Raw genomic sequence first — 24,631 nt, 5'->3', positions numbered from 1 at the left:
CAGGAACTTCACCAACTCCCCAACTCCTGGCTTTTATGCCACAGGCAGAAGCAACCTGTAGTCCAGTCTTTTTTCTCTGCTCTGGGAAGAAAAACTGGAAGGGGGATCTGGATCCATTGATTGTGAAACCAATGAGTTTTAAAACACAAATGCTCAAGAACCGTCGGGAAGACAACATGAATTTTTTATGTGCACCCTTGGCAGGAGGACACCAGAGCCTGGATGAAGCCCTGACTGATGTCAAGTGAAAGGAAAACTTCACATTTTTATGAAAACTTCACATTCTTCCAAATTAAACTCCTACCAATCACCTGAATAATTCAAGATGTGCATCACTTCTCCTCTCCCTGCCTGACAGGCAGGACACTTGTGGAAATTCATCCTGCCTTCCTTAAGGAGCCTCTCCAAGCCCACAGAGCCCCTGGCATCCCTCCAGTCCCTTCCTTCCCTTTATGGATCCCATCAACACCAATTCCCATTTCTCTTTTCCTCCTAGACTAGAAACTTGACAAAGGACAAATCCTCAGGTCTTAAAAGTTTTGTCCATGTGTGAAATCACTCCTTTATCTCCTGCCTCACAGTGGGAACAGGGGAGCTGACCCCGGACTTGTACCTGGGAGTGCATTTGGGTTTCTGAGCTTGATAAAAATTAGAGGGAACATCAGTACACCTGTCTTTTATCCCTGTGGGGAAACACTGCCTGCTGAAGGCACTGCCAGGCCTTCCATCTTCTCAGAGGAATCACTCTGGATAGAAACTCTGGGACATCCAGGGAGGAGCTGTATTTATGTTTTTCTATGAAAAGCACATAAGGATAATAAAAACTAATTTCCTATTCAAAGGTATGAAGTGACTTTTGCAATTCATCTACGAGGTTAATGAATTAAATCAGGTTTAAATCTTAAATTCACAAGACCCACGTGCCATCCAGATTTTCCCATTTCCCACTGAAATACCTCTTGCCATTATATTCCACTGCAATTTTCCCTCAGGAAAAAAAAAGAGCAAACCAGAGCAGAAAAAAGTCGATGTTATGATCAGACTGTGGGGGTTGCAGGAGGCAAACCCCCAGCTTGTTTTTATTTTTTTAAAGCTCTGGTTAGAATACAAAATTGTGCTTTCCACATCACAGCTCTGTTTATGTCTTGCCCTGCTCAGCTCAGCCACGTTCTGCACTTCCCTGCACCACCCCTTCCCTCAGACTCCTGTCGGGATACATTAACATCTACTACCCAGCTGGAAAACTTGGGAAATGTTTTGTGAGGGGGACTGTGGAGCCCGGATGCAGTGAAAGGTGTTCTGCTGCAGCATCCGGCTCGGGAGCTTTAGAGCAGAGCTGCACAAGCTGAGCTCCCTGGTCAGAGGGAAGGAAGGACGGAAAATTCCACAAGCACACACATCCAAACTCCTGCTTTTTGCAGCGGGTTACAAAACCTCAGGAAAAGCATTCCTGCACTCCTCGAGGCAGTGACAATTTCTAGTTGGGATACAACTGGAAAGAAATAGAAATAAAGCTGAGTAAGAGAGGAAAGGGAGTGGTGCCCTTGCTAAAGCATCACTTGTGCTAATCAGGGAAAAGGTTCATTAACAATGCTCTGTGGGGTGGCTGTGAAGGTTGTAGGGGACTCACATCCCTTTCTGCAGGAGAAGATTTTGTCTTGTTCAGACATGGAAAGAAGGAGGCATTTCCTAAAACTGCCTCCTGAGGTGTCCAAGTAAAACTGTAATTTAGAGTTAAATATTTTTGGGAGGTTTGGGGATGGTTTTTTGGGGTTCTTTCACTTTTGGACTGTGTTATTTCCTTTACAGAAACATGAAATTTTAATTCTCCACCTGGAGATCTTAATGGAGTCACTACAACCAAACTGTCCTTGTAGGAATTGTAGGAAATCTGATTCAATAACCATGGATTCCAGAAGAAAAGAGTAAAGCTCATCTTGCTGCCCACACCAGTACCATGAAATGAGGATTTTGTGCAAGTCATATCCTTTGGGCATTGATTCAGGGGAGATTAAAACCTCCTGAAGTCATCAGCAATTCCCTCCTTGGGAATATAGAGATAAGCCATGAAGTGCTGCCCATTCCCTCTGGGCTAGGGCCTGCAAACTTCCCCAAAAAATGGGGAAAAGTGACAGTCAGGGCGTGGACCAAACTGAGGTGATTTTTAATGACAATTTTTTGGTAGTATTTTTTTAAAGAGCAGCTTAAATAATGCGCACACATGCAATTATACCTGTCTGAAATTCTGTATTTTTGCATGAGATTTGTATCCCTGTGCATACTGAGGGGCTGTGCAAGGGTCAGATATGCCCAAAAAGGGATGAAAACACCACATTTTGGAGCAGAGTTCCTCTGGGGCAGTACCAAGAAACATTACAGGTCTCTGTCCTATGAAAACACGTGCGTGGGCTTATGGTTATCCATGGAAAAGGAAAAGAGAAGGGATTCCAAGTGAAGCTCAGTGCATGGACACTTCCACCCCTGCAAATTGCCCCCCAAAAGCAGAACTGCAGCGTGGCAGGCGTTACCTGTAGCAGTTGTTGTTGTAGTTGTTGTAGCTCCCCAGGGCTGTCAGGCACCCCAAGCAGATGGCGTAGGAGAAAAAGATCTGTGTGCCAGCATCCACCCACACCTGCAGACAGAGAACAGGGAGGGCTTCAGAAAGCAGCCAGGAGAAGCCACCCTCGTGCCAAATATCGGCTGCAAATCCACAGAGGAGGCTCTGCAGGTCAACAGAGTCTGGCAAACCTTTCACAAATCACAACCTCAAAAGAAAAACATGCTGAGAGTGAAATCCCCCTCCCCATCCCAAGGGTGTAAACGAGGAGTAGCTCAGCTGATCTTTACAGGCTCAGCCTAAAGTAGAAAGGGAAGACAAAATTCCTAGAGAACCTCACCCATTAAATTCTTTAATGGCTTTTATATGGTGTCAGTAACTGCAGCCTAAATAAAATCATCTGCATTTATCTCACTCCAGTAGGATTGTTATTCATTCAAACTTAAAAACTCAGTGTGAATAAATGCTCTAAAGGCAAAATGAGCCACTCCTAGATAGCACATAAATTAAGCTGGGGAAAGAAAGGATCACTTATCCAGGGAAAGGATTTTTTAGCAAGAGTCAATGGATCCAACAAGTACAAAGTTATGGTGCTGGTCACCATACAATCAAGAAAAGGTTCTGTGGAGCTCAACAAGTCAGTAGCTTTGTAATATCATTGTGGGAACATTTACATCCTACAGTGATGCAAACACTTAATTCTAAATCAGAGAAAAGAAGAAGAAAGCGTGAGTTGACACAGTGAGATTCTTTTCCTCACAGCAACCTCAGAATATTAACGGGTAGGTTCACCTTGCTTTAAAAGTGTTGCAATAAAGCAATTTATTTCACTTGACCAGTGTGGGTGTGTTCCCACTGGAGCTGAAGGTACCCCTTGAAGCCTTCGCTTTTCCAAGGGAGTGATGTGGAGAACCCAAACCCACACAGCTGCATTATGATTTCCAATCCAATAAAATCCTGCTCCTGTTTTCCTGGGAAAAATGATCTCTTGAAGTTCTTTGTTAAAGCAGAGCAATCAAAGCACCAAACCCTGACTGCTAACCAGAGGCAGTGGCTGTGAGGCCATTCCCTGCCGAGGTTGGAGCCAGGGAAGAGGCAACACAGGGAAGGATTTCAGGACTAACAACAGGCATCAAACCCTCCTGAACACACGAAGGGGATGTGCTTGTTTAACATGTGATCAAGTGAGACCTTGCTCTCTGGAGTTGTTGAGTGTTTCTGTTTAGAAATAACATTAAGATCACATTTGATTTACATCAGTGGCTTAAAGGGTTTCACTGCTGTCACCCTGAATAAGACACAGCTGGTTTCATCCCAGAGCTGCACCATCGCTGAGGAAAAGCTGCACACGGAGAGGCTTTTGACAGACAGGCTCTTTAACAAGACTGGAAGCTCCCAAAAAGCTGGAAGGAGCATGGGTCAGCTGAAAATGCACCATCTTCTGGGGCCCAGGCAAAAGCTGGGAAACTGGATCAGCACATGGATCCTTCCCTTCCTGCCCTTCCACAGTTGCAGGGGAGGGTAGAGCACTCAGAGGAGCAACAGCCCTTCCTGCTGGCACAGCTCCCACGAGGCTGATTATTCCTTGGAATGCCAGTCCTGGTGGAAGTGGGGGCAAACGAGAGCTGTGCTGGAAAGGAGGAGCTCCAGAGCTGCTCGAGCAGAGGAGCAGAGAGCAAATCCCTCTGGAGGTCCTGTGTTCCCAGACAGAAAAGCAGATCAAACTCTGGCCACAAGTGATGCTATTTCCTTCAAAGAAAACAAAGACTGTGGCAGCCCACAGTGAATCAGCCTAAAAAGTGACAAACACTTTATGAGAAACATCTGCACAGAAATATTCACATATTCTGTAAAACTGGAATCAGACTGAAGAGAGTTTTTGTTGCACTCTATGGCATCAGTCTGGAAATTCCCCCAGAACTTAGGGCTGATGTTTAAACAGGAATGGAGAAGCAATTTTATCTGCTGAATGGAATAATACAATCAGTATAGCCTCTTTTGGGTTGTACACTCAGAGGACCAGGGACATTTAATTTGTTCAGGTTTCTAAAATGGCAAAAAGTGATCAGCAAAGTGGCAAAAGGAACATAAATTTAGAACTCCCAGGTAGATTAGATTGCTGGTAGCTGAAAAAACACAAGAGCTGGATTTTTGCCAGACATGCCAACACTTCCAAAGCCATGCAGGTGACATTTCAGATCAGTTCTCCATCTCCTTGCTCCAACAGCGAGGGACCATTTGACATCTATCCTTGGACTGCAGTGCTCAGGTCATGGCTGGGGAATCTGGTGAGCTCCCCGCATTGTTTATGATTCTATGTGACCCCAGTTTAGCCATTCACAAAATGCACCTCAGGGGAATTGTTCTCATTCCCACTTGGGGTGGGCACAGATGGGCCCTTGTAGACACCAATCCCACATCCAGGTGCCATCCAGGTGCCACCCACCCAGCCCACGGCCACAAAACCATTATGGGTTATTTCTGAGAGCGCTGAGTCTGCCTTAGACCAGAAGCCTTTCCATGGAATGAAGGTAGCACAGTTCTGCAGAACAATGACATTCTGAAGGGCAGGGACACAGAGGACACTGCCAGCAACCCTGGGGCAGCAGCTGGGACTAAAGAGGACATTTGTCTGAAAGGTGAAACAGCTCAATACTTTTCTGGCATGAGTAAAGTCCAGAGGAAAGGACCTGGACCAGAGAAGACCCTGTCTGTGCTTTATGAACTGTGCACCTTGAAAACCCTTTGGTCACTGCTAATTAATTCAATTTAGCACTCACACACTTGGGATTGGAACTGTTTTATAGTTTCTACCAGCTCCTACTTTAAAGGATGGAGCTAAGCCTTTGTCAGCTTTTTTAATCACATGTAAAATGTTTCCATGCCAAACAAGATTAAAATTAAAGTACAAAACCTTTGGTAACTGACCCTAATATTTGAAAAATCCCAGTGCCAAAGGACAGGACCTTTGTATCTCCTGTGTTGTGCTTTTTTCCCCCCTTACAGTTTTATCCTCCAGCCAGGTGGAGTGCTGAGCACACAGCACAGCCACTGCTCCAGCTCCTTCCTGGACAGGAATCAGTGCCTTCCCCAAGCCCCTGTGATGAGCTCTGCTCCCAAAAGGAGAAGGGGATGTAACTCCACGGCATCCCTGCTTTCTCCCAGCAGGAATGAGGCAGGAGGGTGAGAGGCTGTGAATCTTCCCATCCTGTGAGAAGGAAGGGAAAGCAGAGCCCTGATCCCCACTCCAGGGCATTCCCACATTCCAGCAACAGCTTTCCTGCCTCACACCATGAGCTCTCACACAGCAGCCTCAGCTGATAACTCCTGTTGGTGCAAACAATCCCACAAAACAATAAACAGGAGCATTTTCTACTAAAAATGGAAAGTGCTGCTTGGCAAAGTCCAGCTCTCAAAAGTTGGCCATACCCACACTTTAAGTCTGTCTGGGTAACCTTAACTTGGCCTTCTTGTGGCAGGTGCAGGACACAATCTTCCCTTCCATGAGTGCTTTCTGTGCCCAGGGAGATGAATTGAGCTGGACAAACACAGGATGCTGCTGTCTGGAGGATGCCTTGCCTCCTTTGTAGCTCCTGCAGTGAAAGCAGGATAAGGAAGAAAGAAGGGGGATGTGCTGTAGTGCAGACAACAGAACCCTGCTCTGGAGAATTAGGTCCTTTTCATGTCCCTGCTATAAAGTTTCTAAGGGATGTTATGTCCATAAATCACTTCAGGCAACCTTTTCTCACGTGTTTTTTAACTTGGCTATCCTCTAATGGGTGTCCAAAGTGAAGGACAAAGTGACTGGGCACTCACTGTTGCAGATAAAGTGAATTAAAGTCACTTCTTGAACAACTAAAAAACCCCAATTTCAAACTGAAAATCCCCAAAAGAGTGGCAGCCCCTCATTTCAGTCTCAATATAAATGTCTTTCTGTCAGTAGGATGGGCTCATGCCATATACTGAAAATAAAATAACCCACATTTCTGCAGCACGTGACCAGTGCAGAAATAAGTCCTTTTGCAAGGCTGAGCCATTTTTTTTTTGGTGATGTTCAAGCCTCATGCAGTGAATTTAGAGGGCCAAGCAAGGAGTGAGAGGGATAAAACAAAATATTGCATAACTGTCCTGAGATGAGCTTAGTGCCTGAACAAAGCAGAGACCTGGGGGAAAACCTGTGACGTGTTGGTGTTGATTATTTTCATAATGCATGGAATGAAAAACAATGGTGCTCACCTGAAGGAATAGCTCTGAATTCCAGGGGTTTCTAACTTTGTACCTTCCCTTTACTTCCTGTGCTCTCTGGATATATTTTGGATTTGCAGCTGTTATGAAACCCTCCCGTGAATGCAGGAAGCCTCTCCCAGGACACACTGACTTTAGCTGGCACTTCCATGAGCTTTTAGAGCCATGACAAACAGCTGAATAACCCAAAAGGTGTAAAACTGTTCCATGTCTGGGGAACGTGGGAAGATCAGGCAGCTGTTTTCAGTCTGATCCTCCTAAAAGATAGGAAGGGTTTTTTAAAAAAAGAAAATACATTCTGTTGTCACCGGAGAGGGCTCATTTTACACCCCAGGGGCTCAGGTGACAGCTCGGGGCTTCAATGCAAGGGCTGAGCTGAAGGAGCTGCCACATCCCAGTGTCCCCACGTAAACAGGAACAGCAACAGAGCACCGGGAGGATTCCCCCAGTAAATAACAGGAATATATTGCTTTTCTGTCTGGCCCTGGCTTTTCCTACAGCCCACACAGCTCTGTTTGCTTCCTTTGAGTATTCCTGTCAAAACCAAGGGCATTAATTTCACACTGGCTGGAATCTGCATCCCATGGGTGTAGCATCATAAATATCCTTTTTTTTTTTTTTCTTTCTCATTCTCAACAGTGAGCTTGAACACCAAAACTCAAAGCATCCCTAATTCCAGAGTGGTTAATGACAACCCCATCATGAAACACTGTCTGAGATATGGGAGAGCTCCCAGACCACTTAAAAGCTGTGCCTGCTCTTTAAAACACGATGTTCCAAATGCTGGCAGTCATTTATTTCCCATTTTGTTATCAGAGAATGAGCAATCACTCCAGGTTTTCTTTTAATTTCAATTACTCATTACTTTTTGATGAATCTCAGCAGTGTTTGTATTTTAAAAAGCAGACTGCCTTCAGTTTCAAATGAGAATTTGAAAAATAAAGCCTGTGCTGTCAGGAGATAATAAATGAAATTTCAAGTAGAGTTGCAGAATTTTATCACAAATGCCTGAATAAAAGAACCTGTTGCCAGATAGGTTTAGGTATGACAGGACTGTAAGAAACCATCAGAATGTGAGGTCTTGACCTTGAAGCAACACCTGCACTTAAAGAGTGACCCCATCAGACATGGGGCAATTAGCACCAGGTTTAATTATGAGCACTAATGAAGCTTTTGGAGAATCAGAGCATTTCAAAAGTACCTGCCAGACCTCTTCCTAACAAAGGCTTCCTTCCGGTCCTCTGGAATGAGGTCAGAGTGGCTCAAGCACTGCCGCAACAGCTCAGAATAATTTCTGACATAAACTATAGGAAAGCCCAAAATAACTGCTAAAAAAAGCCAGGATAAAAAAAATGCAGTTTCTAATAGGTTTGGGAAGAAGCCAAAGTCCCAATTTCGCCCTTTGCTTTCATCTCCAATATCCTGGGAAGTTCTTTTCTCTCAGTGGATCATTCCAGCTGCTTTCAGTGCCCAGCTGGAGCACCTGACTGGGAGGAGCTGGGATTGAAAACCAGGGGGGATTTCTGTTGTCACCCCACAGCAAACACGAGGTGCTCGTGCTGTGTGAGGCTTCACACGCAGCTCAGGGTTCACTCATACGGAGAAACAGATCCCACCAGGACGTTCTGACCTCGCTGAAGCTCCCCACACAGAGAGTTTACCATTGTCTATTTGCAACACTCCTTTTCCCAGCCTTAGATCCCAGCTCTCTCCAATAAAGGACAATTTTAGCCCCAAGATGAACTTTTGGTGACACCAGGAAACTAAAAGTTATTCTGCTGCTTGCAGAGTGCCTTCACAGCACCAGGGTAATGTGCAGTGAAAAGAATCATTCCCTAAATTGCATTTTATTACACTCCTCTGCTACGAATCCCATCTTTATGCCTATATGTAAATGTATTTCCAAGAATAATGCTAACATAGGCAGTAGTGGAGGACTGAGCATTTTATCTCTGATCATATTCCAATAAAGTGATTTTTTTCCTGGCTTTTTCATTATAAAGAACATTCAACCACATCACAGCCTCCTCTGTTGGTGTGGCAGCAGGAGGGAGCATGGGATGAGAAATAGGCTGCACATACCAGGAGGAAGGCAACAGATCTACACCTGGCTGCTTCTTTTGACACTTCCCATGTTCCTCAAGTTGAAAAATGTTATATATTCACGTGACAGCCCCTCCCAAAGGCAGACAGAGATGCAGCCTGGGTATTTTCAGTGCAGAATGCTTTGTGGAATGGATGGAGAAGAGGCTGAGGCACCACATCTGCCCAGGCCCCGCTGAGCAGGAACATGCAGCACCTTCGGATTCTGCTGCACAAGGTGCAAAACACAATTCACTGCCACCAACCCAAGCCTCTGTGCAGAGGCAGGAACAATAAAACCAACCAGTTTGCATTCACTCCGTAGTCACTCTCTTGCAATCAAGTGAAATTTTTTCTTGAATAGCAGCAAACACAGAAATCAGCTGAATGTCTGGGCTGTGCAGCTGCCAAAACACGGAATGCAGAGGTCAAGGTTCTGTTCCATTTGCAAAACAACCCAAACACTTGGAGGATGCAGACGTTCAAAGTGAACAAATCCATTCCTTGCACGCATGCTGCTGTTCCCTGACTAGCAGTGCACTGATTTTATCTTCTTCCTATCAATTCTGCAGGCAAAATCAAACAGGGAAGAATAAACTTTATCATCTTCATTTTCCCACATTGTCAACACAGTTATTGCACCTGTACAGTTTTTCATATTTGACTAGAAAATAGCCTTGGTATATGTTTGGTTAAAAACAAGCTACAAATCTTCTCAACAGAGTCAATTTAAAAGACATTCGGTGTTTAGCAATCAGACCAAAAAGAAGTTATTTCACAAAATTAAACCAGTTAATCCCCGGGGTCCTGACAAAAATCTTTTTGCTGAGTACAAAAATACAGCTTTCCACTTGGAAGTAGAATCTTGGAAGACCCAGTGAGTAAAACAGACTTCAAGAATACAATTTTAAAGCAGAATATTGCTTTAGCTACAGATGCTGCTTAAAGCTCTGAGAATTTTTAGGATGCTCTTCACAACAAACGACTCTGGATGTCGCTGCCTCAACAAACACACTTGCAGCAGTGATACAACTTACTGCTGATATACTTCTTTTCCAGTGACTACAGCCCTTTAAAAGCAAGCTTTCAATGCCTGTTATCCTCTCTGCATTTATTGAACCTATGCTAGCAGTGAGGCTGTAGAAAAATAAGGATGTAAGTCAGACTAGGCACTGAAGACGCGCCTCAGGCTGCTTGAAGTGGCAACGCTTCTGACAGTCATTGATGTAAAAGTGGTTGGTGTGATGTTGGACAAGTGATGCTCAGCTCCTCCAGGCTCATCCAGACGGCAAGAACAGCACAAAAATATCCCTCAGTTATCTCCAAGCAGCCTCAGCTACAAGAAGTCGTGGCTGAGGGCAAAGCTGGAGTGCTTGGCTGAAGAAAATAAAGGAAAAAACCCACTGGATCCAAGCAGCCTGGCACCAAGCACGTTACCTAAAATAAATAAGCTTTTTGGCCCCTGTCCCCTGTCCCCAAATGCCTTCTTGGAAAAAAAAAAATTATCTCTCTCGACTCAGTGGGAAATGTCATTAAGTGGGGAACTAAACCCAAACAAAATATGAACTGTGCATTGTGGGGAAGCAGCAACAAAAATGGTGCGTTTTGGACCCAGGAGTGAGTTTGTTTCTGAAGTTTACTACCCAGGGCTTTCTAAACAACACAGCTTCTGAAAGCAGAGCCTTCATTAGAGCAGGAAAACACCACTTAAACGGCCAGGCAGAAAATGGCTGAATTAAGCTCTTTTTCCCTCTCTTTGATGGTAGTGATTCTCAAAAGATTCAAAGTAGGTTAGGGGAAGAATAAAACAGCTATGTTTCTAGTGTCTACCTGACAACAGCTTTTGTAGGGGTGAATAATTACATGAAAATCACTTCCTTTCCACCTCTCTTTGGGATTTCTGTGGGTTGCTAGGCAGTCTCTCTCCTACCTTCTGCTAATGTCACTTCCAGAGGGTTGAATGCGGTATATTCATTGGGAGAATGGAAACTCGGGAGAAGCAGGACCTAAATACTCGGAGTTTTGTTTATTCATTGCTGCCTTTGGAGCCCGACACTATAGCTGGGATCACTTTACAGATATTGAGATGCTAATTTCCCCAGGGGCTGTTGTCAGCCAAGTACCACCCAGTTAAAATGGGACAGGACCTTCCTCAGCACCGGAGCCACACCAGTTGCTTGTTCCTGTGGCAGCATCCAACGTGGAAAGTCGGGTGCTGGAGCAAAGCATGCTGAGGGTCCTTCAGGGATGTATAGAAGGAATTCTTTGCCTGCCTCTCGCTTCTTTTCATGAGGGAAATAGTGTTTGTTATGAGACTGGTTTGCTTTCCTGCACTCCTTAATCCGAAGTTTAGGGGGTATCTTGGTTGCCTTGGTGTGATTCCAAGAGGAGCAGCCACAACAGGAGACAGGGAAGAGACCAGAGACTTTGGATTCACTTCCCTGTCAGCATTTTCTGAGGGCAGGATGCCAATCTTTTGAACTATGTACCAGTTTTCCACTGCTTTACTTCTGGAAGATATGGTAAGGAGAGGCCTGACAGTACGAGGTACAGAGAATATACAACCGTGTAAACCATGAGAGTGTTCACAGAGAGGAGGAGACATGAAATCCTTCCCTGGGAGGGTGGGCAGGCCCTGGCACAGGGTGCCCAGAGCAGCTGTGGCTGCCCCTGAATCCCTGGCAGTGCCCAAGGCCAGGCTGGACATTGGGGCTGGGAGCAGCCTGGGACAGTGGAAGGTGTCCCTGCCCAGGGCAGGGGTGGCACTGGATGATCTAGAGGATCCCTTCCAACCCCAACCACTCTGTGATTGTGCATGGGTTAAAAAAAAGAAATAAACTTTATCCAAAAAGTCCCTGTCCACTGCAGAGTGCTGGCTGAGAAAACTGGGGCTGGAATGCTCCCTCCAGAGAGCAAGGATGAGTGGCTGTGGGAAGGGCAGCAACCGAACCCAGAGCAGGGTTCTGAGAGATCCAAAAATTGCCTTTGGTTTCCAAACTGCAGTTTCAGTCTCCTAAGAGTGAGATTCTCTTTGATTCTGGCCTTATCAGTTTTCATCCTCAAAGTTACCTCACTCAGCCTGGCACAACAGGAGACAGGGAAGAGGCCAGAGGCTTTGGAGTCACTTCCCTGACAACATTCTCTGAAGGCAGGTTCCAAATCCCTTGAAATAGGTATCAGCTTTCCATTAATTCAGTTCTGGAGCACATGGTAAGGAAATGCCTGACAGTATAAGGTACACAGAGTATTCTGGAGATATAGTTCATATAAAAACACTTATATCCTTATCATAACATGATTTTGGGGGGGGGGAAATGGCATCTGTAACAGTTCTTTTGTGTCTGAGGTATAGGAAAATAAAATTGTCTTCAGTGGATTGGGAGCTTAAATTTGGGAATATGGCAAGCTGGAAATATTTTTAGAAAGGTATCGATACTTAATCACCATATCTCTCTTTAAAAGTATGGAGAAGAGGCAAAGCATCATTAAATCCCAATATCTCTGGGGAGCAGCACCTTTTTCTTCACTGACTTGTTTCAGGTGCACAGGTTCAGGGCAGGAGGATGCTCTGCATTGTTCCTCTGGGATGTTCCTGTGAGTTCTGGGGAAAATCATCCCACTCTCTGGGAAGATAAAACCACTGACTGCTGAGCATCCCCATGGTCCAGTTTGCTGAGGAGCCCTCTTCCTTAAAAGCATCAAAAGTTCTGCCTCCTCCTACATTTTCATTCTATCAAGCCTCAGGCATTTGGAAATAAAAGCATTTCTTTTTCCTTCCGTGCACGATATGGAAAAAGTACAAAGAATAACCATTTCCTTCCTTTCTCTTTTCATATTTCATGTATTCCTGTGTATATTTCATATATTTCCAGTGTCCCAGAGACACTGGATTTACCAGGTCTTTTAGGCGGCCTGTTATTGTCATTTCCTATAAGTGATAAATAAAGATGCTCCATTTTTTAAAATAAATGCAGGAAGGGCAGGCAACTAATTTTTAAAATGAGGATGTTGATTAATGTTCCACTTTACTGAAACACTACCAACGAGTGCTCTCAGGATGAGAGATTTGGCAGCTCCCACATCCACCATAATGCACTCACAGGAGTTCCAAACTATTTACACTCAACTGCATCGAGGCATTGATGGCAGAGGTGACCCTGATTAATTCCTGCACTGCTCTGAATCCACACCAAGATGGTGTTAAGGTCTTTTTTCTTCAAATATTCTAATTGTGTGACATTTGGCAGAAAGCAGGGCTCTGGGGTGGGTTTGGCTTTTCGGCTTTCAGGGGGAGAGAGGAGATTTAGCAAAGGTAGTGGGGTTCCAGCTCCTCTCACCTACTTGATCCCTTCAAGACATCCAATTTTTATTACAGATCTGCCCAATTGTAATATCCCAGTGACAAAAACCCTTCTCCAATGGCTTTTTATTAACTCCTCTTACTATCTTTAGTTTGTCCTTCAGCATCCTTGGAGCCTGAGGAACAGTGGAGATGGCAGACACGGCACTCAGCCGTGATGTTTGAATTCTTTGCAAAGGGGAAATGTTTTGGTTACGAATCATTATGCAAAGACTTCACTCAGAAATGAAGAGGAAGCTCTACTTGGGTTGTATAACATCAGGTGAAACGTTATTTAATCTTTCTTTAAAAATAATAACCTTCCAGAATTCTTTTTAAGCCACTTGAAGAATACTTATCTATGAACTGAACTTCTAACAAAGGATCCAAAAGGAACAGTTCAAAACAGAAGAAAATAGAGCTATAGAAGCATGAGGATGTTTTGATTTAAGTTCTTCCTTTTATTAAAAACAGCCTCAGCCTTGTATAAATATCTGATACCAAGAGATCCTCCCAGAGGATCAGTTTATTTTGGGAACATGGAACTCCTGCCTGCAGAACGAACCATGTGCACCACCAAAGAAGGTCACACATCAAAAGCATTGTTTTTTCCCCAAAACATTGCAGTTGCCTCCCTTCAGAGGAGCCTGTTTTCTCTCTGTTGCTTATATGGGGAGTGAAAACCACTCCACCAGGGTTTTTCCTGCTCTTCAGGAAGCCCCAGTGATTTTCAGTGAGTCCTGAAGATCCCAGACTGCTTCAAGTCCTGAAGGTTCTACTCGAGCTCCAAATTTCACCCCGAACATCTTTAATGTCTAATTCATCATGTGCAAATTTCTCTGTTTAAGATAAACCTACACTTAGCACTGTGCAGTTTTAAAAAATAGAAAAAGGAAAGGATGCTCAGAAGAGAAAGAATCTGCTGCCTCACTACTGAAGGCTTAAAATTTTCACGTTTTTGCATTTCAAACAGGTGAAGCTTCTGCAATGTTGGGGCACAAAACTCAAAGGAAATTTTCCTATCAGTTTCCAGGAGCCTGGATTTTACCTTGCTAGATTTTACAGAATTGGAATTCATGAAAACAAGAAATGCAACTAAAAGACTGCTTTATCAGCTTCTTTCCCTTGCAGAAATATTTCTCAAGCTAAATTAAATATGTGAAGAGTTTATATATATATATATATATATATATTCTGCTACTCTAATGCAGCATTTGGCAAATTATGGGCTTGAGGACACAATATGCAAAGTAAAAATTAAAAAAAAACCAAACTCATCCCTTACATTATAAAGACTAAAATTGAATTGGTTTGTGTCATAGGTTAGCAAAACAATCAAATGTGTGTATTAAAATTATCATCTAAATAAAAAACAGCCTGCAGGAATCGATTTAAATTTTCTAAGCAGTAAAACAAAGTTTGTCTCACCAAAACTTAACTGTGTTCATTAGAGCTTTGTTCCCCTCAGAAATCCCTCAGAGGACAAAACAATTCCCTGACTGCCAAAGGATCCCTGAAGGTGGCAGTGGGAGTTGGAGACAATATGGAAAAATAAACTTATACAGAGACTCTCCCCTTGGATAAATTGTCACAAAGACAGAGAAGCTCCCTGCCAAGGTCCCTGCATGACCTTAGGTGACCGAGGCGTTAATTGTGCCTCCAGTATGCAACAAACACTGCATGAACTCCTGATAAAAACCCTGGAGAGTTTTGTCAAGGGATATCTGGGAGTGATTTGGTTTTGCATACCTATAATACAGTTTTTTCCCCGGGTTGCATCCTGCAGTGAGCTCTAACAACTCCTCTTTGTTCCTTGGATGAGGATGTGACCAATCCAGGGCAACGCCAGCCCCAGTGGAAACAGCTCCTCTGAAAGGTGTCCTTCATGTTTATATATTTTTTAAATTTGTTTGTTCTCGCATTTCCTGCAGCAGCAGCTCCAGCATTAGAGGCTGTTTGGGGCAGCCAGTGCACCAAACATTTCATTCCCACTCCCTCACATCAGAGCAGATCCTTCCCTTCCTCCCTGCTGGGGAAGATGGCACTGAGGCTGAGTGCTGTTTTTCCTGCCCGCAGTTTCTGCTCACACACCTTCTGTTGTCAGAGCCTGCAGTCAGCAGGTGCTGGTGAGGGGATCTCTGTCTCCTGCCTCCATGGAGAGCAGGGGAGCAGTCCCAGAGCACAGCTCCCAGCTCCAGCCGCTGCCAAAAGCAATCCCAGCCCGAAGGCGAACGGAGCTGGAGTCGGCAGTGTGGCCCTGCCCGGAGGGAAAGAACAGATTTCCCCTTTTCAGCTACCCTGGCACAGTGCCCCGGGTGGGCACCTCCATGCTGGAGTCTGGCCCAGCTGCTGGAATGGTGCCACTGGCAGCTGCGTTCCGAAAATTGAGAAACCAATGGAGTTTCTATAGCGCTACCAGTGCAGAACTCCTCTCCCTCTCTCTCCACAGCCTGCTCCTTCTGTGCCTTCTAAACTTGGAATTGGAAACAGCACAGAAGCTGCTGGTAAAGCTTAGAAACTGCAAACAAAAAAAGATAAACTCCCTCCAAGAGAGATTATTGTTCTGAAGGGGTTTTTTAAGCGGTCAGCAACCACGTGGTTGAAGGTGAAGGAAGCCTGGTTTTATATTCAGAAACACTTTGGAAAAATCTGTCACTAAAAGCTCTTTAGAAACTTCAGCAATTGTGGTTTAAGAAAGTCACTGCTGGATAAATCTCTAGGGAACAACCTCTTGGAAGGCCCTAGGGGACAAGCTGACCACAAGCCAACAGTGCGCCTGGAGCAAAGTCCAGCAGCATCCCGGGCTGAGGATGAGGAAGAGTATTCCCAGCACCCTGAGGGAGGTGGGTGATCCTTTGCCAAACACCACAAATTCAGTGCTGGGATCCCAGTTCATGAGTAAAAGGGACTTACTGAAGCCCAGTGAAGGCTCCAGGTTGAGGGACTGCTGCATCTAACATGAAAGCAGAGGTTGAGAGTTGGGACTGCTCAGGTTAGAGGAGAGAAGACTCAGGATTCTTGTGTATAAATAAATGTGTATAAATGAATGTGTATAAATGAATACCTGGTGGGAGGGAGTAAAGGACAGGGAATCAGTGTCTCCTCAGAGGTGCTGATAGAAGGACAAGAGGCACAAACTGAAACTCAGCAAATCCCACTTAAACTGAAGAAAAAACTTACAGAGAGAGTGGTCAAACCCTGGAACAGGTTGCCCACAGAGAAATTGTGGAGTCACCACCCTTGGAGAGCTCAGACCCTGACCGGATATGGACTTTAGGGGAGTGGCAGTGGGTTTATGGTTGGACTCGATGATCTTAAAGGACTTTTCCAGCCTAAGTGATCCCATGGCCCTCAACAACCTGTTCTGGTTGAACCTGCTTTGAGGGGCTCTATTCAAACAAGAATTTTCTGACCTGCTGCCATTTGCTTCACCTTGTTTTACAGCAGGGACACAGAGACTGCCCTGCAGGATGGACACTCCAGGGCAGGGAACCTCCCCGTGAAAGCTGGACTGATGCCTTGAAGAAACCAGCCAGAACCCCAAGTTAAATCTGGACTCTTGTGTTTAACAGTTTGCAACTGGCCCATCCGTAATTAATGGAATTAATTGATACTTTCAGCCTCCCACATCCCCTAGCAGCGAGTTCCACCATTTAGTCATTCATTGTGTGAAAAAGCACATTCTTTTGTATTTTTCTAAACCCACTACATCTCCATTTTTATAGACTTTTGCCAAAGCCAAGGCAGGGTTCCAGGAGGACCTCCTGAGTTCCTGGCTGAGTGCCACCCAAACAGGGAATGGTGCCTTGGCTGAGGAATCAGGAGGGCTGTGCTCTGTTTCCAGGTTTGACAGTGTGTAAAAGCTTTTTTTCTTTATTTTTTTTGCCTTCTCACACAAAAACCTCACCAGTGATTGTTGGGTGTGTAGTGCCCTACACTGCTATTTAATGAGCGTCACAAATGAATACAAATCTCTGAGCTGCCACTCCAAATACTCAATTTTCTACAATAGCACCAAAACCATGACCCAGCTTCCGGTTATTATCCACTAAGTAACTCTATTAGTTTTGATTTATTTAAAAAACCCAATTTATTGCCTAAAGACCAAAAGGAAAAAGGGAAAATGTTTTTAATTTAACAGAAATGTACCTAGAAAGTCCCTCAGTGTTTAATAAACCCATTAAAAGGCCAAGTGACAACTTCTGACCCCACATTCTGCTGCACAAAGAAATGTTTAATTGAAGGCAGCATTGATTTCATGCTGCCCACAGAATAGTCTGAATATTGCCCTTCACAAGCATAATAAAAACTGAGAGCTTAGGCAGGATAAATACTAAAGACACAATTAAAAGTTAATTATCTTTTCTAAAGTAAGCTCAAAACAGAGAAATGAAATCTGGGGCAACATATTCTTCAAATATTGGTACTGACACTACGGGTCAACAATCCGAGACGATGGACAGGAAAAGATTTATCCTAATTTAATCCCATTTCAGTCACTCAGCCTTCCTCAAAGCTCCAGATGTGGACAATCCCATCCTAACTCAGCAAAAACTGGCCCAGGAAACGATGAAAATCCATAAAGTTAACCTAGAGCATGAACCACTTTATTAAAACATCCTTTTTCGTTTGAGAACCGTCATTTTCTGTTTAACACAATTTAATAGGACAGAAAGGATTCAAATTACTATCACGAGATGGAAACAAAGCCATTTTTTTCACTTCAGCTACAAGGGATACCTACTTAGCTATAAATACATAGCAGGAACACGTTCAGACAGTGCAGAGGTCACCCACTGTCCTCTTTTTATTGTTGCAAAACCAGACGATAGCGGAAAGGTTACGGCAACAAATTCCAATTTTCATTTAGGCAGTTAAAATGCAGCCCAATTCAAATGGCTGGAGCACAATGCCATGGGAATGCTCCCCAAAGGTGGCCTTCTCTTCCCACTGTCCCCACAGGAAGCCTGGGAATCCCAGCACCTCTCCTACCCCTGCCACATGCCCTGGCTAGGGGTCACCATAGGTCAAGGACATCCCCAAGGAGCAGCCAGAGCTGGAAAAGCAATAAATGTCTGCAGGCACCACTTAAGGGTGGATGGATGTGTCCCCTCTGAGCATGGCAAACCCAAATGAGTTCCAGCATTACTCATCTCCTTCAGTCAGAACAATTCTGGGGAGCAAAGGCAGGAATCCACCGAGCCACCTCACCACTAAACCCTCAGCAGATCAGTTCTGTGGCAGCACAAGCAGTGAATTGGTTCAGACTTCATTGCAGTGACCTCCTCTGAAATGTAGGTCACAAAACCTTATACATTTATTTACTGCAGCCTCAAAGACTCCATATCCACAAACACTAACTCTAATTTCATTTTTTTCCATAGCCCCATCCCCGAATTCCAACAACGATAGAGTACTGAGCAAGCAACACTCATTAATCAACACTCATTAATTTTGGCATTGTATAGAATTGTAGAATAATTCAATTAGCTTTAAATTCATCTCTCTCCACACTCCCAGCTCTTATGGTAGGAATCCCACAAGCACAGCCATCGAGGGTGTGGGACCACAAGTGCCAGGAAGGAATTTGGGGTGGCACAACGGGGATTCTGTGGCTGAGTGAGCGCAGCCGCATCTCTGCGACTGCCAGGGCAGCACTGCAGAGATGATAACTCGGGGTGGCCCAGCTGCCTCTGCCTCAGAGTTAATTGCTGGTGAATGCTGGCTGGAATTTGCTTGGAACCCACCCAAGAGCTTGGCACCCACCCAGGATTACGTGCCAAGAATCTCCGAGATCACTCCAGCAAGCTCAGAGCAACAATTTGTCCAATCAATCTCAGATTTTAAGAAATTTTTTTTTTTTTTTTTTTTTTTCCTAAAGGGACATTTGGGATTTGTGGTTGTTCTCAGTTACAAGTTTAGGGAATCTCGCATTCCTGGGTAAGGAGCTACTGACAGAAAAATCAGAATGAGCTTTTACAAACAAATATGAGGAGGGATGGAGGAAGACAAAGTAATAATGCAGATTTGGTTTAGACTTTCAGGCACAAGCTGGTGTTCTTTTCCCTGTGACAGATTTGTCTGGGAGAAGTTAATTAGGAAAACAAACAAAGCACTACTGATGTCCTGGGCTTGTTTTAAAGGCTTATCTGAAGTGATCAAAGAGCTGATTTAGGGGTGGTTCCAACCCAAAAACATCCTTGGGGTCATGTCTGTCCCTCAGAATCACTCCTTGCACGTTCTCCCTCCACGTGAAGGACCTTGGGTTTCTGTCTGATCCCTCCAACCTACAGCACTCCCCACACAAGATGGAGAAAAGACAAAAAGGGGCTGTGGTTTGGTTTATTTCTTTCCCTTTCTCACTTGCTGAAAGCTCACTTAGTGTTGCATTCTTCAACTCTGTATTTTGGAAAGATGCACTCATCTCTTACTTGTAGGAACGAAAGTAAAAATTTAAGCGAGAACATAAAATTTTTTAAAAAACCACAAAAACCACCTAAACTACTTAAAAACTAAACTACTTTAAATTCTGCAGGTAAGGGGAGTTATAGAAATACAAAAATACCTTTAGCAGTGATATGCCTGTACTGAAAACCATCGGCTGGTCAGTGTCCAAATGCACAAGAAAGTAAATTAAGCCCTGTGTTATTTAACTTCTGCCTGATTCACCCAAGCTGAGGTGTCTCAGCTCTGGCTCTTGGGCATTCCAAATGCTCCACAGGGTCAGGGCAAAGAGGAATTTCTAGGACTGATGAAATAGTGGGGAACCCACCCACACTTCCAAGACAAGTTTCCCTCCCCACGCTGGAAGAACAAGCCCTGCTCAATTTGATGACCCTGGACCACCTCACCCACTTTGTTGTGAAGTTCAAATTACCAAATAGATCATTTTAATTTGTAATCCCTTCTCCTCTGCCACGTTTTCTGCCCTCATAAGATAGAAACTCACTGAGGGCTGCTTCCCACCTGTACACTTTTCAGCTCTGCCATCATTTCCCACCTCTGGTCTGCTCACCTTCATGGCTGGATAAACAAATTCCTGGAGGCCCACGGGCTGGGAAAGTACCAGCTTTCCTTGGAGCTTTTTGTGAGCATCCCCCAGAGTCCCCATGTTGATTTATTATTTTACACAGAGGGATTTAGAGCATTTGAAAAGCCCAAGTTGTTTTTAGAGTGGCAGGAGCTGTACACCCAGCTGGAGAATTTTAGTAAACAAGTCACTCAACATTCACTGGAATTCTGCTGTGAGCCTGGGCCTTTTTCAAGAGAGCTGGGCAGTGGAAAATCTTGCATTTAGAGCTGGCAAAAACGTAAAGTAAATCTGAGATCAAGACAAAAAAAGTGCTAGGATAATAAAATGTCGTTTAGAAACTGTGTTCAGGACCTTGTTTCTTGACATCTGGGGCTACTGAAAGTACTGACATTGATCAAATGTTTAATTTTGCAGCAGAATGAAGCTTCAATTTAATTTTATTTGCAAATTTGTGTGAAACAGAAAAGCATTTAGCCAGAAACTGAAAGGTTATTTTGACAAGCCAAATGTTGTTTCTCCATTTTTTTAAATGAAGCATTTGATTTTTAGCTCCTAAACAAGATATTGTCTCCAAATGTAATAGTAATTAAAAATTTAAGAAGTATTTTTATTTTAAGCATTTTAAGCTCTGGTCTGTGTGAAATGCTTTCTGTTTGTTCTGCTAAAATATCAGTGTGCGAACAGAACTTGAGTGCAGAATCACCAAGAACCAGATCCCACCTCCCATTCTTTTGGAGGTCAGCTGCACTTTTTTATTCCAGTGTTCTCTGGAATTGACCCCAAACAAGTGAGAAATCAGTGAACCCTTACCCAAACGACACCAACCTCTGCAGAGTTCCTGCCAGGTTTGTAATACCTTTTCTCAGTGCATTTCATTCCCTCTTTGCTTGTGACACCTGAACATTTCCTTCCCTTTTCCTTATTTACAAACCCAAATTGCAGCAGCAGTGTGGGGTTGGCCCTGGTGGGACAAAGCCCATTTTATTGCCTCCCTTCCCCCGTGGCATCAAAAGCTGTTCCTGCAGCCAGGATTCCGGGGAAAATTCTGAGGAAAGCTGAGTTTGTTGAGCCTCAGTTTTTAAAGCCTATAAACATCCACACGGGCAAATCCGTCTGTGTGTGGAAACTGAGACTGTGCCCACAGCTAAGGAAGATTTTCCTTAACATATCCATGACCTCTGCAGGAATTCCTGTACTACAAAGTTTTCTGGAATTTAATGTTGACACGTGGACATTTCTCTCTTTAAAGACTCATTTCAGAGGAAAAGATATGAACAGTCACATGATGCACCACAGCCAAACCTGAAATCAGGAAAACATGCTGATTTCTCATCCTGTCATTTATTTCATGGGCAGTTTTGGTGATGCAACATCAGTGTGAATATATCTCTGTGTGTTTTATCAAGCAGAAGGGAGAAACGGTGGTGTAATGGTAGGTAAAGAACTGAAATTGTAGGACCATAATCCAACAAATAATTCAACAACCTAACCCAACCCCACACCAGCACAGCGGAGCTGCTTTGTCCGTAGGGAAGGCAGAGGCAACAGTGCAGTAAATCCCATATATAAGCACAGTTGTCATACACATTTTAGGGGATACCAAAAGCAAGGTTGTAGATCCTGAGGGAAGCACCTTTCCAGCCTCACACCAACCCCCAGAGCCAGGCACCTCTCCCAGGGCAGGTCTGCGGGGTGCACACTCTACATTTTTGCTCAGCCTTTTTCCTGTTGGGTTATTTTGAGAATTCAGCTGTTACCCCAGTTCTAGGGCAGAAATAAAAAGAGTCTCAGAAACTCCAGGGGGATTAGAAAGCTTTTTTTTTTTTTTTTTTTTTAACAGGTCTTGAAAGAATAATCTTTAGGAGCACTCAACTTTTTAAACAGCAAATTCCAGATTTCCTGTGAGCAGCACGTCATTCCACCAGTGTAGTAACCTCATCTTTTGCTTTTTTCTCACATTCCTCTGGAATAATGGGATTAAGAAGAATCCTACTAGCAGTTCTTAAAATAACTTCATATTTTCCAGTGTCTCTATTCATGTGGCAACATAAACCCACTTGTGTCACAAAAATAGCACGGAATGTTTATTTGCTTCACTTTTGACTCCCCCCACTGTGTGCAAGCTCCCTTATTATTATTTCCTCATTAATATCCATCTGTCACTTAGCTTTTTATTTCACTAATTCCTAATTTAATCTGAAACATGCTTTTTTAACAACAGCTTTTCCCTGCTAGCAGCCTGGGCTTCTAAAGCAGCTGACAGGGTCAAGCCATTGATATTATTTGTAGTCCTTTAAATGTTCCAATTTAGGCCAAAAAAAAAAAGCCTCTTCAAGTTTCTCTTGCATTTCTTTTCAGGTTCCATCATGAAAACAGTGGGAGATCTCTGGCTGTCATGCCCATACTCCGAGTTAATGTGTGGATCCTGTCTCCCTCCAGTGGCACATTGCACCAGCCATAAAATCTGATATTAAAGAGCAATTAAAGCTTCTCTGAAACTCAGATGATGCCTCTCCGCTGGCAGGGTTGCTAAGGGGTTGCAGGGACAGATTCCACGTGGCCCAGAAATCCCAGAGAAATTCCAAAATGAGCCCATTCTTTCAACAAGTCTCTTCTCACTGCCCAAACCTGCTGCTGCCTGCTCAGCTTGTGCAGCAAGGGCAAGAAACACAGGGAGAAACCATGGGGAGAAGGAGGCAAAGTATTTGTTCAGGGCGTGAAATAACACCCCAGAGCAATCACTGGACTTCAGAAAGCACATTTGCTACATCAAATTAACAGCCACAGCTTCATGCTGTTGAATAAATCAGATTTGTCTGGTGAGCCATGAGTTCTGTTCACTCACACACCCCAAAAGTTTGTGTAGGGAATTTAGATCAAGCCTTTCCCACAGAATACTTACATTTACCCCAAACCTTTCCACTTGAATATACACAAAACTTTTGCACTTAAATATACCCAAAATATCCATACCATATCAAAACTGATGTGGTGAGCAAACACTGAGCTGCTCCAGGCACCCCAGAGAGCTGTTTTTTGTCACAGGGGAAGCCCCTGGATGTCTCCATCCCATCCTTTTGGAGTGTGTGTTCCCAACCAGATTCTGCCAGAGAATGGGATGCAGCTGCCTGGGAGAAGGGAAGATGCAATGTGTTCCCAGGTTTGCCATTCAGGGTTGATTTGAGGAAAATGGGAAATCCGTCCCAGGAGTGATTTCTGGCCTTGTTAAACACCTTTCACTGCATTTGGGATTAGTTGCTCTCCCTACTCTTTAAAGCCATATAAACAATCTGTAATGCAGAATCTGCAGGATATATTAAATTAAATAATTCCTCATTGAGGAGGTGATAAACTGCATTGTAGGAAAAATATCTCTAAGCATCTCACTGGGCTGTATCCTGGACTTGCCTTGCAATTTCAAACCTCAGTAATTTGTAATGATGGTGCAAACAGCAGACTCGGAGAAGAATGAATTCTTTACCCAGTTTAAATTTGAAAAGTTTGGGTAGGGGATTCCTTTCACTGAAAGAACAGTTTGAAATTTAGTTTCCTGCTTGTTCAAAGGTCCATGTAAAGGGGGAGTTGTTGTTATACAGGTAATAAATGCAGCTGAGGATTTCCAACCCTGCAGCCTTTGCATGGATTTCTGACTTTCACTCTTGCTTTAATTCACTGCAGCTCACACCTGGTTCAGACAGTGAGTACCTGATGAGGGAAACAATCTAGAGAATGGGAAGAAAGTGGGAGGAAGAAGAAGAGTAAATTCCATACCCTTAGCAGAACTGCACGGGTGTCACAGGAGCTGGACCTCTTCCTCCTCTCACTATTTTTTCCCAATTAAATTTTTGGGTTTTTTTAAAATCGCTGCCCAAACTCTTATAAAAGTCAAAAATGCAGTAAATCACTGAAGGGTTTACTGACTTATTTGTTAAAATTCTGGTAAAATTCAGGATTTTTGACCTGTCTCTGAACCATTTTTTCATGTACTATCCTTAAAAACTCACCAGCCTGCATTGAACATATTCTAGGGAGCAGTTTCTCATTACACTGCAAGTTTCTCACTTAGGGAATCATGGAGTCATTAATGTTGGGAAAGACCTCTAAGATTGCTACCTGTCACATTTCAAAAAAATAAAAGCACACCAAAATTCCCCAGCAACCAGAGATCATTTCATTGCCCACATCTGAAAAGTCCGAAGTTTCTATTGTAAGGATCACTAGGCTTAGATGCAGGACAGGTCTAAAATCCACTGCTCAGCAGCCCGAATTTTCTGAGCATGAAAGCACCCAAAGAGGAAATCACCATTTCTTTTACAACCTCTTTTTTTAAGGAAAGCAGAGCCCCAACATTTATGTTTGAATGCAGCAGTTTGCT

General features: G+C 43.8%; 1 protein-coding gene across 3 annotated transcripts in view; it reads right to left on the bottom strand.

Annotated features, from left to right (window-relative positions):
- The window catches only part of SLC6A11 (solute carrier family 6 member 11), an 87,032-nt gene that overhangs the window by 14,758 nt on the left and 47,643 nt on the right, over positions 1–24,631 (bottom strand). For all 3 annotated transcript variants that reach the window (XM_048315250.1, XM_048315252.1, XM_048315251.1), the window contains exon 8: positions 2,529–2,632. In XM_048315250.1, the coding sequence (XP_048171207.1) occupies positions 2,529–2,632 (104 nt within the window). The remainder of the gene's footprint in view (positions 1–2,528; positions 2,633–24,631) is intronic.

The sequence above is a fragment of the Corvus hawaiiensis genome, chromosome 11 (genome assembly GCF_020740725.1).
Source record: "Corvus hawaiiensis isolate bCorHaw1 chromosome 11, bCorHaw1.pri.cur, whole genome shotgun sequence".
Taxonomy (NCBI): domain Eukaryota; kingdom Metazoa; phylum Chordata; class Aves; order Passeriformes; family Corvidae; genus Corvus; species Corvus hawaiiensis.
The sequence above is the reverse complement of the archived record's forward strand: the minus strand, read 5'-3'. Positions and strand labels throughout refer to the sequence as shown.